This window comes from Lynx rufus, unplaced genomic scaffold (genome assembly GCF_022079265.1).
Source record: "Lynx rufus isolate CCGP_SWC_20201006 ecotype Redwood Valley unplaced genomic scaffold, mLynRuf1.p SCAF_2, whole genome shotgun sequence".
Taxonomy (NCBI): domain Eukaryota; kingdom Metazoa; phylum Chordata; class Mammalia; order Carnivora; family Felidae; genus Lynx; species Lynx rufus.
In genome coordinates, this window is record NW_025814834.1 from 178,093,744 (window position 1) to 178,109,429 (window position 15,686).

Below are 15,686 nucleotides of genomic sequence, written 5' to 3' on the forward strand. Positions count from 1 at the left end.
ACTTACAAGATGCCAAGCTCAGTAGATCGTAAGCTCTTGGCGGGCAAGAACCTTCTAGGTTCGTGTCTCTCTCCCCCTAAAGAGTCCGGCGTAGTGTCTGGAACACCGTAGGTGCTCCGTAAACACCACCGGAATCAAGCTGAATCGAGCCAGGAGGCTTCGTCTCACCCACAGTCCTAAGCCAACGCAGATGTAGTCTGCAGGGAAGGGGGTTTCTGTGGGGGCTTTCTGCCCACCTTTGTGACTCCTGTGCATGCCATTTGGAGGTCTGAATGCCAGAGAATGAAGGGGTGGGGGGCTGAGAGCTCGGGGATGGCGATGGGGGCAACCACCTGCAAAAGGCCCTGCTCAGGCTTGTAAGCCTTCAGTGACCACTGGCCGGAGCGCAGGAGATACTGAGGTGAGGAGAGTTAACGTGCTAGCCTCGAGCAGCCAGCCCTGCTCCGGCGGTAAGTGTTCGAGGCCCGAGGGTGGCACAGAGGAGCCAGAAGTAACTCGGTCCGGGAGGCGGTAACACCAGGCGAAGCTTTCAGAGGAGGGACATCTGTGCCGGGGTCTGAAGGCTGAGCATGAAGTTGCCAAGACATGCAAGGAAGCAAAGGGCACGCTGGTGGAGGGGACAGCTTGGGACACAGTAGTGGGAGGGGGGCGTGGAATTAGAGAGAGGAGGTGTGGAGCGGGGCTGGCCAGGGGGAGGTCAGCAGAGGCGACTCATGGAAGGTTTTGGATCTGGGGCCAAGGGGGCCACAGGAGGGACGTGGGCAGATGACGTGGTTCGCTCCGAATGGGGCGTGGGGCAGGATGGGGGGGTGGGAGGCGGGGAGCGGGATCGGGAACCCTGAGAGGCCTTCACAGAGGATCAGGGTAGCACCAGGTTGGGTCCTGCTCAGAGGCCAGCTTTGGGGGGAGGCAGAAAAGGCTCTTGAGGGCCCCAGCGGCAGCGAATCTTCTCAGTGAATCACAGCGTACCTTCAAAGCTTCACCACAGGAAACTAACAGCTGGAGAGCAACGGTCCACGGACAGCAAACATCCCCTCCCCATGCACTTCTTGGAGCCCCCAGAGTGCTCTCGGGTCCACTGTCTTGTGCAAACCTCCACACAGCCCCATTTGGCAGACAGGGGCATCGAGGCCCTGTGAGGTGGCATGGGGGTTAGCGGTGGTGCAGGGCTAGAACCCGGGGAGTGGTCCCATCTCAGCCCTGGGCGTCGGGCTCAAAGCCCAGCTCCTTGTCCGGAAGGGGGTCCCCAGGGCTGTCCGGCAGCCCATAGTACAAGTCTTCCCCTTCCTGCTCTGGCTCCTCTGTGCCTATGTCTGAAGGCTCCTCTTCCTCCTCCTTTGTCCTTTGGGACTGCTGCCCATAGCTGGACAGGGCGGTATCCCACCACTGCCGCTCTGGAGGCGCGTCCTCTGACGTGGGGGCGTCGATCAGGGCAAAGTCATGGAAGCGGTCCAGCGGGCACTTGCAGGCCCAGGGCTCCCCGGGCGGGGGGTGAGGCTCGTCCTCCTCAGGCGGAGATGGGTTGAGGCTGCCTTCCTCATTGGAGCCCACATCCAGGTCATCTTGGAAGGAAGCCAGGGGCGCAGGGCCCTGGGGACAGGCCGGGAGGCTGCAGGAGCAAAGGCCGAGAGGGTGAGGGTAGCCCTGAGTCAGAGTGCCTGGGTCCAAATTCCAGCCACTGGCTGCAAGGCCCGGGGCAGGTGAGTTCACCTGTCTGGGCCTCAGTTTCCTCCCCTGTAAAGTGGGAGAAGTAATCGTACTCACTCCTAGGGTTGTCTCGGAGGATTACAGCGCATAGTGGGTGCAAAGCACTTTGCACAATGCCTGGCACATAGTAGGTGCTCAAGAAATGGGCATTATTATGTTATTATCCACACCGGGTCCTTCCTCTGCCTCTCCAGCCACTCAGGGGTCACCTTCTGTTCCCTCGTCTGCCTCCCCCATTGGACAGGGAGCTCCTGAGGGGTGGGGGGCCTTCGGGGCGGGGGCAGGCAGTAGGTTCCAGCAATGGCAGTAGGATAAATGAATAAATGGATGCAGGAGAAGCCCAGTTCATAAACAGCCAGGGAAGGGCTGGGTGGGGAGCGCCCTGCCCGAGGTCCCAGAGCACCTCAGCAACAGAGTCCGCATTTGAACTCAGGTCGTCAGGCTCCCTGCCCCCCGGGGAACTCACAATGAGCATTCAGAGAGTGCAGGGGGCGGTGGTGGGCCTGGCACTTGAAAGCACTGTCCCAGTTCTCACAACAACCCTCTGAGGTAGGAGTGATGATTCCCACATGGGGGAACTGAGGCCCAGGGGGGTAAGAAGTTCGCCAAGGCTACACAGCAGAGGAGCTGGGATTCGAACCCAGGCCCGGCCGACCAAGCCCAGACTCATGCGTCTGCTACATCAGCTGCCTCTCAGGGTGTCCCCACCCCCATGCCCTCTCTGGTCCCAGATGTTCCCCCACCAGCCGTCAGTGGCCCACAGCCCCTCCTCCTTCACCCCAGAACTGGGCAGCATCCCCGCTCCTGCACTCCGTGCACTCACCCAAGCCTGCTCTCAGTCGGGCTTCTCTCTTCCCCGTCCTCATCTGAGCCCCTGTGGATGACCACCGCAGCCTCCATCCAGGCCCGAGCCTCACAAGGGCCACCTTCTCCTCCACCACTGGCTCCCAGCTGCGGCTGTCCCGGCTCAGGGGCCAGCAGGGGACGGGGGTCCTCATGGTAGCCCATGACCTTCATCTGGATGTGGCTGAAGTCAGGCAGGCTCTGGTCATAGGCGGCTTCCTCCCACAGCCTGACGTATGGGGGCTGGGGGCTGGGTGGGGCACAGCAGACAGCGGAGACAGGACAGACAGGTAGGTGGGCAAAGGTCCACACAGGAGGAGACATCGGCGTTCCCCCCTCTTCCCCCGGTCCCCCTGTTCTGGACATCCGGTCTCCCCGGGTCTCCAAGAAGCCTTTGGGGGGGATGTAACTGTACCCAGTTCGTGGATGAGAACACTGAGGCCCAAGAAGGCGTGGCAGGGCTCAGACTCTCAGTCCAGTGCTCCTTTTACTCCACGTCTCCAAAGGTAACCCCAGGAGTTCAGTTGTGAGATGCACCCCAGTCCGCATTGGCTGAAAGCGGGCTGCGTTTCAGACAGTGGGCTAAAGGCCCCTGCTTCCCATCCCATTTATTCCGAACACCACCTCGAAGCCCAGTGTTGTTCGGGTGAGGACAACAGCCCAGCTGTCGAGTGCTCCTTGCCTGCCAGGCTCCGTCAGGGAGCTCAGCTAATCCGCACCGTAACTGGGAGCTGGGAGGCACTGCGACTTGAGCTGTGGGTGCCTCGGACAGCAGGTGGCAGAGCTAGGGCTCCAGCTATCACGTTCTCTATGCCGTCTGCAGCCCCTCCGGAAAGGGAGGTTCGGAGCCTAGCTCCCTCACCCAGGATCACACAGGTGAGCCCAGAACTCAGAGCAGCCTCAGCAGCAGCTCTGAGCAGTGGCCCTCCCTGTGGGACCGATCCCGAGGCTGACCCCTGCGTCCACCCAGGGTCTAGCCACCTCACTCCCCTGGGGACATTCGGTCACTCTGTGCGCCAGGAACAGAAAACACCATCCCTGCCTCCTTCCCTAGGCAACGCAGACAGTTCCAGGCCCTGGTCACAGACCCTGGACGTGCAGCTTAGCGCTCTGAGCACAGAGCCACAGCCTCCAGGGCTGGGGAGGGTGGCCGGTCCCCTGTGGTTGTCCTTTCTGAGCCTCAGTTTCCACATCTGTATAAAGGGCCTGACCCCCCGACACCCCCCCCCCCCCGCCTCCCCACTTCACAGGGTCTCTATGAGGACTGAAGGAAGTCACGAGTGCATTACCGGTTTAGCCTCTGGTGCAAAGGAAGCGGTTCCTACGAATGGTGACACGCTTAGGGAGAGGGCCTACCATGCACCAGGTTCTGTTCTCAGCACTTTGCTTATATTATCTCACCTATCTCTCCCCGAAGCCCTAGGAGAAAGGTGCTATCAGTACCCCTATTTTGCAGGCGGGGCAAAGAGCGGTAAGTCGCTTTCCCCAAATCCCACACGGCTGTGCTTGGCCATCGACATGCCCCTTGTTTGCCGTCACAAGGCATAGTAGCCGTCACAGCTGTTTGGGATTTGGGGCCACACCTGTTCTTGATTTCTGGCCCCGCCTCTACGTCTCTCCAAGACAGGGCAAAGTCCCTGAGCCTCAGTTTCCTCATCGGTAAAGTGGGAATAATAACGCCTACGTCGTAGAATTGAGAGTTCAGAACAATCCCCGATTATTAATAGCATGCTCTCAGTGCGTGAGGAGGCAAAGCGGGAACCTGCGGCAAAGCAGAGGAGACACCGCCCGCCCCTCCCACCCGGACTCCATCACTCTCCTCTGTAAGAGGAGGCTGGCCTGGCCTGAGGGGCTGCCGCTGCCCCCCACCCCCACCCCCACCCCCGAGGTCCTGGCACCTACCTCTTCATCTCGGAGGCGAGCCCATTCTCCAGCAGGCCCAGAGCCTTTGGGGACAGGTTGCCTTGGAAGTCAGAGTCAGCGGGTATGAAGGTGATCTGCGAGGCAAAGGAGAAAATGCTTCTCTGCAGCTCCCCCGCCCATCCTGACCAGGGGGGCCCTCGCCCCGCCGCCCCGCCATGTGACAGGAGAGGGGCCGGCTCAGGACCCAGCAGCGGCAGGGGCGGCGGGAGAAGAGGGGGAGGGTGTTTGGATCTCTAGGCTTCTGCTCCCACCAGGATCTTCACTTCACCCAAAAGACATTTATTGAGCACCAGCTGTGTGTCAAGCACGCTCCTTGGCCCTAGGGGGCAGCAGTGAGCAAATGAGACAAACATCCCTGCCCTGGAGGAGGTGGTGTCTTCTCGTTTCCCGGGGTCCTCGTCCAGTGCCCAGAATGTGCCTGGCACACAGTGGGTGCTTCATCCATATCTGGCCCGTGAGTGGAAAGCAGATCATTGTCATCGATTTCTGGGCACAGAGGCTGCGGCGGGGGAAGGGAAGGGAATGGCTGACGTTGCACCCGCTAGTCCCTGTCCTTGAACTTTCAGGGATCAAGAGGTCTCTGCAGGTGCAGCACATGGGGTGGGCGCCTGGTGGCAGAGGGGAGGCAGGTCTTAAGGGGGCAGTGGGATGAGACAGAAGGAGCCCTGCTTTGGGGGATCCAGGAGACTGGGGAGATTCCTCCCTCGGGCAGCTCATCCCTCCTCTCAGAGCCTCTACGTGCTCCTCTGTAAAATGGGCTAGCCTCGAAGAGACATTTGCAGCGTTGTTCACAACAGCCGAAAGTTGGAAGCAGCTCAAGTGTCCAACAACAGATGAATAGATGAAATGTGGTACGTACATGCAGTGGAACATCATTCGGCCTTAAAAAGGAGGGAGGGTCTAACACAGGCTACGACACGGATGAACCTTGAAGAAATAAGCCAGTAACAGGGGTGCCATGGGTGGCTCAATCGGTTGAGCGTCCGACTTCAGCACAGGTCACGATCTCACGGTCTGTGAGTTCAAGCCCCACATCGGGCTCGCTGATGTCAGCCTGTCAGCACGGAGCCCACTTCGGATCCTCTGTCCCCCTCTCCCTGCCCCTCCCCTGCTTGTGCTGTCTCAAAAATAAACATTAAAAAAAAAAATAAGCCAGTAACAAAAAGACAAATTCTGTACCAGTCCACTTGTATGAGGTGCCTTCAATAGTCAAAGTCATAGAGATAGAGAGTAGAATGGCAGTTGCCACAGACTGGAGGGAGGGGGGTGGGGAGTTATTGTTTAATGGGCGTAATAGAGTTTCAGTTTTGCAAGATGAAAAGGGCTGCGGAGATCGGTTGCACAACAATGTGAATTTAACACTAATTCAAAATGGTTAAGACAGCAAACTTCGTGCAATGTGTATCTTGCCACCATGTTTGTTAAATGGGGCTAGCGAGACCCGTCTCCTGGGGTTGCTGTGCGGATTCCATGAGATAACGTATGAGGAATTCCCCAGAACAATGCTGGGCACATAGGGGCCGCTCGGTAAACCATAGTTTGATGCTACGGGGGATGAAGTTGTCTGGCCTCTCTGAGTCTGCTGTCCTCAACTGAAAATCCGTTCAACAAATACGTGATGAGACCCTACTGTAATATACTAGAGTCATAAATAGTCTCTCTCTTCCTACAGAGCGCGATGAGTAAAAGACACTTGTTTGCACCGCAAAAGCTCCCTCCTGCTGGGGAGCAGGGGATGATGGGTAGAGGGGTTCTTAGAACTCCTATGAGTGGTAAGCTTCCCCCCAAATGTCTAGAAATAAGGCAAGGGTCTTGGTATCTTCCACACCTGCCAAGGATGCCCTGCACTTGCCAGCTGGCTCTGTACTTCTTAGAAGCTGCCCATTCCTCTATCTCATTACCTCATGGCTCAGTCACCATCTCCCTCCCTTCCTCCTCCTCCTCCTCTGCCTCCTCCTTCTCCTCCTCTTCATCAACAACATGATTAGCACCCCACAATCACCACCACTACCATCATCTCTATCACTGTCACCATCATGTCACAACCACACCACCATCATCACCGTCACCACCACCACTATCATCATCTCCATCAACATCATCACCTTCACCATCACCACCTCCACAGTCATAATCTCCATCAACATCATCAGTATATCCTTACCATCACCATCACCACCACCATCGCCACCATCATCATTATCACCATCATCATCTCCATCAACATCATCTCCGTCAACATCATCACCATCACCACCATCATCATCTCCATCAACATCATCTCCATCCATCAACATCATCTCCGTCAACATCACCACCATCACCACCACCATCACCACCATCATCATCATTATCACCATCATCATCTCCATCAACATCATCACCATCACCATCACCACCATCATCATCATTATCACCATCATCATCTCCATCAACATCACCACCATCACCATCACCACCATCATATCCATCAACACCACTATCCTCATCACGATTACCTTCATCATCATCATGATACACCATCACTATTATCACAACAGTGGAAAGCCTGAGGGGGAAGGAAAGGCTGGAGCATGTTAGAACACAAGTCCTTTTAAGAGAGGGACAGGCAGAGTTGAAACTGGTGAAGGGATACCAGACTACGAGGACCCCAGAACATCAGACTAAGGAGTTCAGTCTTTACCCAGAAGCAATGGGAGCCCTGGAGGAGTCCTCGGCAGACGAGGATACGGGCAGATTTGTGTTCAGACAGAGCAGTGAGCAGTCCCCAAAGGGAGGTGGCAGAGGGAGCGAGGGAGACCCGTAGAGAGGACAGATTCATCAGCCACCAATCAGGGGCCTGGTCCCGGGCTCCGGTAGAGCCAGCAGGAGAGGGGTTTGGGGGAACTGTGGGTAGAAATGGAAGCCAGACAGGGAGAGGCCCTGCTTTCTCTGCCAGCCCTTCCCTTCTCCCAGGAGCCCTGCCTCACCTCAGCCTACGGGCACAGCATCCCTGCTGCCCCATCTACCCGATTTGCCCCAATTCCTCTGCCTCTGTCATGCCTGAGGTCCAGCCGACCACCACATCTGACCAAGTGTATTTCAGAAATTCCATGAGATAAGCTCAGGAGACGTGCCAGTGCTATGCCCGGCCACAGCAGGCCCTGCACACGTGATGAACTAGTTCTTCTCGGTTCCTACAGGCTTGGGTTCAAATTCTGCCTCAGTCCAGGGGCCCACCATCTCTCACCTGGACCGCTGAGGAGTAGTCCTCCTCCACTGGCCTGGTTGCCCCCGAACCTCCATCCTTTCAGATATCAGCCTGGGAACTTTCCTGAACTGCAAGGCTAATCGTGTCCCCAGGCCCCACGGAGCTGAGCCCTCTCCATCTCCACCTTCCTTCCGACCTTCCCCTTGCAGCAGTCATGTGGACCCACTCCCCCTGCCCTTTTACCTCGTGTCTTGGGTCACGCTGTTCCTCCTTCCTGGAAAGTCTCTCCCCATCTTCTCCGCCTGGTGGACTTCTACTTAACCTACAGAGGCCAGCTCGTCTTCTCCGTGAAGCCTGCTCTCTCCCCATTGGGCAGAAAATGGTCTCCCCCATGAGACCCCCAGCCCCTCAAGACAGGGAGCGCTTCATTCACGTTACTCTCATATCTTAACTGGCTGATTCTGTTCCCTTATATCTGTGTTTGCTTCAACCCGGAAAATTCCCATTTGTCGGGCACTGAGAGGCAGGGGAGAATGGGCACCGGCATCTGCTGAGGGCCCCGACGGCCCAGGCCCTGAGACAATGTGGGAGGCGGGGGCCTCTCCTCCGGCGACACCTCCCCGGCCAACAACACACCTTCCTTCCCGGCCTCGGTGTGCCGGCTCGCACAGCCTGCGTCTCTGAAACACACACCCACACAGCCCCGCACCGGTGCTCACACGCCTGCACGCACGTTCAGAGGCCTGCCCAGCGCCACACACGCCAATTCTGAGGACGAGAGTGTGATACGGGGCCCCCACATACAAGACCTCCCTGACTCCTCCCACTGGGCCACGCGAGGCTCCCGGAGGTGGGGGGCAGCCCCTGCCAAGGTCACAGAAGAGGGGCGTAGGGAGGAGGGAGTTGCCTCTAGGCCTGGTAGACACCAAAGCGGGTGCTGCCTCCGCAGCAGCTGAACACGTGGATCTATCAACAGTTACTCATTAATACCCAGTAAGATTCCCTCTCCCCTCGCTCCCTCACTCCCCACCGCCACCCGGTCCCTCACCTGCCCCCCAGAGCCAACCTCGGGTAAAGGGGGAGAGGGCAGGAAGGACACCGCCCTCCACACCCCTGCTGTCCCCTCGCCGGGCCCCAGGATGCAGCCTCCTCTCTGGGAGGAGGGTGACAACGGAGGTGGTGACGCAGGTGGCAGGGGCCCCGAGGACCTCTTCTCCTGGTGACCTCCACTCAGGGCATTGCACAGACAGAGGCTAGTTGACTGTAAACTGCCCGGTGAATGACTACAAACCAGTCCAGACCGCCCCGGCACCAAACACACTGACAGCCCGGGGCTGGCCCACAGAGGGGGCAGGGCTGGGGAGAGCCAGGTCCCGGCCCCCAGGAGCTTCCTCCCTCCCTCCTCCCCTGAACCCCTGAACACAGCCACCCAGGTGGGAGGGAGGAGGGGGGTGCGGGTTGTGGGGGCTGCCTGGGGCCTGGAGCCCTACATGTCAGGACCCGCAGGGCCCTTCGATGCACCCCCTTTCTGGCACCCTCTGCCTGACACACGCATTGTACAAATGAGGAAACTGAGGCTCAGCGAAGGAAGAGGTTTGCCCAGAGTCTTCCAGGCAGTTGGAGACAGAGCCCAAGTTAGAATCCATGCTTCTCTCCTTGTCTCCCTGGACTGTCTGACCAGCTGTATGACCTTGGAAAAGTCACTCATCCTGCCTGGGTACTGACAGATCACAACGCCTGACATGCCCCACACATTGCTGGGGGGGACCATTAACAGTGCGATTAGAAGCCCTTCTCCTAAATACAACACCCTACAGTTTATAAAACATTCCTACATCCCATCTCTTCTCTGTTATTCATAATAACTCTGGGAGGCTGGGAGAAATAAAAGCTTGGGGCCCATTTTACAGATGAAAGAAACTGAGGTTCAGACACTCAAAGGTCACACAGAAAGTTTGAGACAGAGCAGGAACTAGAACTCAGGACTCCCAAACCAGTGCTCTTCTCATCATTAAGTCACTCATAAGGCTAGGAGTACATAAAACCGAAGAAGAGAGCACTGCCCAAGCCACACGGTCAAAGTTACCCCTGACCCACCCTAGAACTCTCAGCGGCTGGGACACAGGGATAGCCCTCGGAGGTGGACACACACATCTGAGCTCTAAGCCCCAACTTGGACACTTAGGGGCTGAGGGACCTCACTTCCTGAGCCCAGTGCCTCTCCACTCTAAAATGGAACTACAGGGGCACCTGGGTGGCTCAGTCGCTTAGGCCGCCAACTTGAGCTCAAGTCATGATCTCACGGTTCATGGGTTCGAGCCCCGCATCTGCACGTTGGCAAAGAGCCTGCTTGGGATTCTCTCTCTTTCCCCTTCTCTGGCCCCTTCTTTCTCCCTCTCTCTCTCTACGCCCCTCCCTCCCTCCCTCCCTCTCTCTCTCTCTCTCTCTCAAAAATCAATACATAAACTTAAAAGATAAGAGAATACGGAACTACAGACAGTACCAAAAAGCGCAGGATGAGGACAACCGCACCGTGCGTGCAGGGATGCCTGGCAGGCAGCAAACGCTCCTTAATATTGATGTCAAGCACATGATTGTGCGTGGGGTTTCACTGTGTCTCCCACAGGGCTCAGGGCTCCGGGTCCAGGGGGCTTCTGATCAATCCTGATGAGGAGGAAGGGATGGATGGATGGATGGATGGATGCTCATGAGGGCAGAGGGAAGAAAAGAGAGTAAAACAGGGGAGGAGGAAAAGACCAGTGAAGGAGGGGGAACAGAGGCAGGTCCCCCGAGCTCCCTGGGCCCGGGCCCACAGCCCATCTGAGGCCACCCCCACCTACCTTGGGGTAGCACTGGCACATGCTCCAGATGACGCCCCCGATCACCATGACGCAGCCCATGGCGTAGAAGGTGCCGTAGACCTGGGGCCGGTCGTGGCTCATGAGGAACGTGCCGAGGGCCAGCAGGAAGAGCCCCAGCACAATGAAGCCAATGCGGAAGGTCTTCTCATCAGCCATGGCTGCCTGGGGGGCCGGGGAACCAGGGCAGATGCCCGCACACACCCACACAGAGAAGGAGGGCGCCCTGGGACCACTGGGGACTGGGCTTCGGGTGGAAGGGAGGGCGGCTCCCTCCGGGTCCAGCTCCAGTCGGGGGCGCACAGCTCGCCCCGGCTGCAGGAGCTACGCTTCGATGGGCCCGGGCCGCCCCCCCACCTTGACTCCCTCTCGCCTTCCCTCTGGGCCCGGCCAGAGCCTGTGTGCGTGTGTGCTCTGTGAATCTGGGCGAGGGAGAACATGAGGGAGGGAGCAGGGGAGGTTTCAGGGGCTGGGCCCCGGCCAAGGCTTTGACATCACCTCATTTGCCTGCGTGGGGCTGAGCTGGGCTGGACGGGTGGCCCCACGCCGTCCGGCCACGAGAAGCAGGGCACAAAGAGGTCCCGGCCGAAAGACGTTAGCAGGCCGCTGGACGATTCCAGGGCCCCACCGGCTAGCATTTGAGGGTCCTGAAGAACTCTGGACTCTTCAAGGTCGTGTGCCCCTCTGGGGTTCAGGAATAATGGCTCCTATTTGCTGGACGGCACCTGCATGCATGACACTGTTCTAAACGTGCCACAGGTTTTAACCCAATGAAGGGGATCCCGGGAGGCAACTTCTCCTTACCCCCACGCTACAAATGAGGACAGAGGGGTAAATCGCCCAAGGTCACACAGGCAGAGCAACTAGAATCTGAACCCAGAGGCTATGCACCCGGCGACCATGTGATATTGCCCAACTGTAGATGAAAATTTGCAGGGCGCGCTCTGGGGGCCAAGCTTGGGTTCTGGCTCCTCTATGGGCGGGGGGGGGGGGCAGTATGCCCTTGATTAAATTACTTCTCTGTGTCTCAGTTTTCCTCCTCTGTACGACGGGGATAATAACAGCACCTCCCAGGACCAGCGCGACCGCCAGGCCTGGCTTCCCTGGGCTCCTCGTTCCTTTCTCATACCCTGTGCTCCCCTACACCTGCTTACAAAGAGCTGCCCCCTAGAAAGTCTCTGTGCATTAATGCCCCCGTAGGGTGTGAATGACTGACACCCTGACCTAGGAAGATGCCTTAATTCTAAGAATGGCATTTTTTAAATGTTTGAGAGAGAGAGAGTGAGAGAGAGAGAGAGAGACAGAGAGCACACGTGGGGGAGGGGCAGAGAGAGAGAGGGAGACACAGAATCCGAAGCGGGCTCCAGGCTCCGAGCTGTCGGCACCGAGCCCTACGTGGGGCTCCAATCCATGAACCGTGAGATCATGACCTGAGCCAAAGTCCGATGCTTAACCAACTGAGCCACCAGGTGCCCCTAAGAATGGCATTCTCGTGTTGGGGTGTCAGTCCTGGGAACAGGCTGATGGGACACATCAGATTCCTTCATGGGACTATATGGAAACAAAGGCCATCAGGGTCTCTAAAAGAAAACGGTAACTTGTAGTTTTTAACAGGGTTGAGTTCCACCGCGGGACACAAGGCTTTCAGATGGCGTTGTGACTTAGTAGGTTTGGGGGGGGGGGAGGGGGTTCTGTTTGTTGTCACCACCTTCTCCCTCCTCCCCATCTTGAGCTGTGCTCACTCCGGGGCACCACACTTGCGCTCCCACCCTCTTCCTGGTGCTATGGCTTGCAAACGCTTTTTCCAGGGGAGGCTTGGGGGGGGCGGCGAGGGGAAAAGGGGAGGGAGAGGGGGAGGGATACCCTGTAATAGACCCTCACAGTGAGAGGTTGCTGAAGGGTCAAGAAAGGCTGAGAGTCACCTGGTCACATCCAAGTTTGACTCCCCAGGTGAACTTGGGCTGGTGGCTCCACTCTGGACTTGAGACTTGTCACCTGAACACCACAGGTGGTTATCAGGCCACCTCCTAGGTACTGTGCAAGGAAGTGACCTAATGGAGGAACAAGTGCTTTGTAATCTGATTATCAACCTGGCCGGACCCTCCAGGGCAGTACTATTATCATCTTAAACAGGCTCAGAGGACGGAAGCGACAAGCGCCCTTCCCAGAAGAGGGGCTTCAGCCCAGGCGGGCAGGTCCTGAGGCAGGCAGGGAGTGGATCTGCCTGGTCGCGGTCCAGCAGGAGCCTCTCGCGCCCCCTGGTGGCCGTCGTAGCACCCGCTCTGCAAGACGCTCAAGGTCCGGGCAATCAGGCCTTCTCTGCCCCTCAGCCCACGTTATCGTGCCCGTTTCACAGACGAGGAAACCGAGCCTGGGGAGTGGCAGGGACTGGCCAATATCTCCCTAAACTGGGTCGGTGGCTAAACGAGGACCGGGACCCGTGCAGCCCCAGCCCCAGTATAGATGAATCTGGTCCTTAGACTTTCAGGGAAAGCCTCCCAAGTCACTAGAGCATTTTCCTCTGCGCCGCACCTTTTAGTTCCTCGCCATGACGCAGCCTCCTTTCCCCCTTTTCTCTCTTAAAAAAAAGGGGGGGGGGCGACAACAAGTAAGCTCTGGGATAAGTATGTGGTCAGTACAATGGGTCTGATGTCACCTCTTCCACTGAGCCGCGGTGACGGTTCAATGGGAACGTGTTTGCCCGGAGCGTTGGAAACGTTCGGCCCTCCGTGCTTCCCGCTCCCCTCCCACCTGCCGGTGGCCTTCACCCTCCTCCCAACCTCGAGGTCGTGGGAGCAGCGGGTCAGAGGTCTGTCATCTTCCAGCAGAGGGCGCGCTAACCGCTGTTTCCTTCCTCTAGGATGCATTCAGGATCCTCTGGAAACTCTCGGGGGGGGGGGCGGGCAGATCACACCCATTTGACAGATGCAGAAACTGAGGCTCATGGAGGCAACACCTGTAAATAGCAGAGCCAAGAATTCAAACCAGGTCCCCAGTCAGTCTCTTGCTGAGCACATACTACACACGCTCTGTGAAGTGTGAGGGAGGCGCTCTGATAAATCTGGGCTTTCAGAGAGTGATGGCGCTTGGTCCTACCTTGGGGGGCACAGTAAGATAAAGGCTCTGAGACGTGGGTGAGGTCCAGTATATGCACAAAGCAGAGTGAGGGATAGACTGGTGGGGCGGGGTGGGGGGGGGGGAGGTGGGAGGAATGAAGGCACAGATTCATAGAAGGGATCCTTGAGAAGTCATTTGGAGTTCTGTCAGGGCAGGAAAGGCAGTTCTGACAAGGAGATCAGCAAGTGCAAAGGCCCGGGGGCAAGCAAGCACTGACACATGGCTGGAGCCAAAACTCTAAGTGCCATGCACCTCCCCACCCCTCCACTCCCCTACCTCCTCAGACCTGCCCCTCCCAAGTCGACTCCATCCTTCCAGCATTATTCAGGCCATCACCTGGATATCCTGGCCAGCATCCTTACCTCCCCTCTCACATCCGCATCCTGCTGGCCCTACCTCTAAGATGTAAGAATCCAATCACTTTTCACCCCCAACTGCTGCTCATCACTCAGGTCCCAGCCCCCATCATCTCTGTCTCCCTAATCGTCTCTGCTTCTACCCTTGCCCCCCGAAGTCTCTTTTCAACCCAAAGGCCAGGTCAGACCACGTCACTGCTCTGCTCAGAACCCTGGAAGGGGGCCCCGTTTTATCAGAGTAAATGCCAGAGACCTCAAAATGGCCCCCAGGCCCTGGATAATTTGCCCGTGCTGCCCACCCCCTCTGCCCTCTGAGCCCATCTCCTGCCCTGCCCCCTCTCACTGGACCCCAGCGCCCTGGCTCCGTGCTTTTCTCAGGACACAAGGCACCCCAAGGCCTTTGCACCTGCTGTTCCTTCTGCCTGCAAAACTCTTCCTCCAGACACTTGCATGCCCCCCCCCCCCCGCCGCCTGCACCTCCTTCAAGCTTTTGTCCAAATGTCATCTTCATGTTGAGGCCTCCCTGCTGTGACATCTAAAACTGCAGAACCCCCCCCCCCCGCCCCGCCCCGCTGCCGAGGTGTTCCCTGTCCTCTCTACCAGTTTACTTTTCTCCATAGTACTCGTCCTCATCTATCATGCTATATACATTATCTGTTTGTCTTGTCTCTTGTCTCTTTGCTTTGTGCACTGTTGTATCCCCAGAGGCTAGAACCGGCTAGGCTCTCCCCTGATATTGGGGAAGGGAGGGATGGGTAGAAGTTCCAGCAGAGAGGGAGGCCAGAGAGGGAAGCACGGGCAGGGGGCCTCCTGGGGTCATGCCAAGGTATCTGACATCTCTGAGAGGCCAACGTGGGGTCTCTAAAGGGGGTACGTAGGGGAGGGTAACATGGATTAGATTTTAATTCTACAATTATTCTCTGGTTCCAAAAACAGGTTAGAAGAAGCAAAACAGGGTGGTGGAAGAGAGGAGCAGTTGCCAGGCTCTAGCAGAAGCCTAGGGAGAGGAAAATTAAAGTGAACAATTTTTAGGAGCGATTAGTTGCTGAGGGTGGGGGCCAGGGCCAGGGCTAGGGAGTTTCCTACTGGAAAATTTAGGACTGATTTGAGGTGGCGTGCTTCAGGGGGCAGGGTGACCAGCCAGCCCAGAGGGAAACAGAAGCCTGGGAGGAGCCCAGGGACAGCTTGGGAGGGGCCTGATGTCCCAGGCCCGGCGGCAGCACCACATATAAACCCTGAGTGGTGGGTGAAGAAACCAGACGGCTGCATCCAGGAGGCAAGAGTCCAGGAAGCAAGCTGGTGCCTACTGGGGGCTGTGGGGGTGGCAGACCCAGCCTCACGGGGCTCCCCCGCCCTGCACCCTGCCGGAGGGTCCCCAGTTGACAGGCCACTGTGGCTCAGAAGGGGACGGTGGCGTGCCTCGCAAGAAGACTGGCTCTGTGGTCTGGCTCGGCCTCCAAGGCACTGGTGACCTTGAACAAGTCACTGCCCCTAGTGGGGGCTCTTACCGATAAGCCCCGCCCACCCCTGCCGCCTCCAGCTCCCTGACCCACCTGGCTGGGGAGATTCCTCGGTTTGGGGGAAGGAGGGAATCTGGGCTCTGCGTCCCAGCCTCGGACCGCATTAACTCCTTAGGAATTACAGAGATCTGATAAATCTCCCTTCCCCATCCTCATGATACATGTGGGACTC

General features: G+C 57.7%; 1 protein-coding gene across 1 annotated transcript; it reads right to left on the minus strand.

The window, feature by feature from the left end:
* Positions 1-1,194: 1,194 nt before the first annotated feature.
* On the minus strand, positions 1,195-10,680 carry BSND (barttin CLCNK type accessory subunit beta). The gene is made up of 5 exons (XM_047083515.1): positions 10,504-10,680; positions 4,453-4,547; positions 3,127-3,132; positions 2,531-2,800; positions 1,195-1,609 (listed from the first exon to the last, which is right to left on the minus strand). Exons 1-5 carry the CDS (start codon positions 10,678-10,680, stop codon positions 1,195-1,197), a joined length of 963 nt encoding a protein of 320 aa, XP_046939471.1.
* Between the last annotated feature and the right edge of the window lie 5,006 nt (positions 10,681-15,686).

Coding starts and splice junctions, on each gene's coding strand:
- BSND (XM_047083515.1), bottom strand. CDS start 10,680: ATGGCTGATGAGAAGACCTTCCGCATTGGCTTCATTGTGCTGGGGCTC. Junction 4,548..10,503: donor TGTGCCAGTGCTACCCCAAG/GTAGGTGGGGGT, acceptor TTTGCCTCGCAG/ATCACCTTCATACCCGCTGA. Junction 1,610..2,530: donor CCGACTGAGAGCAGGCTTGG/GTGAGTGCACGG, acceptor TTGCTCCTGCAG/CCTCCCGGCCTGTCCCCAGG.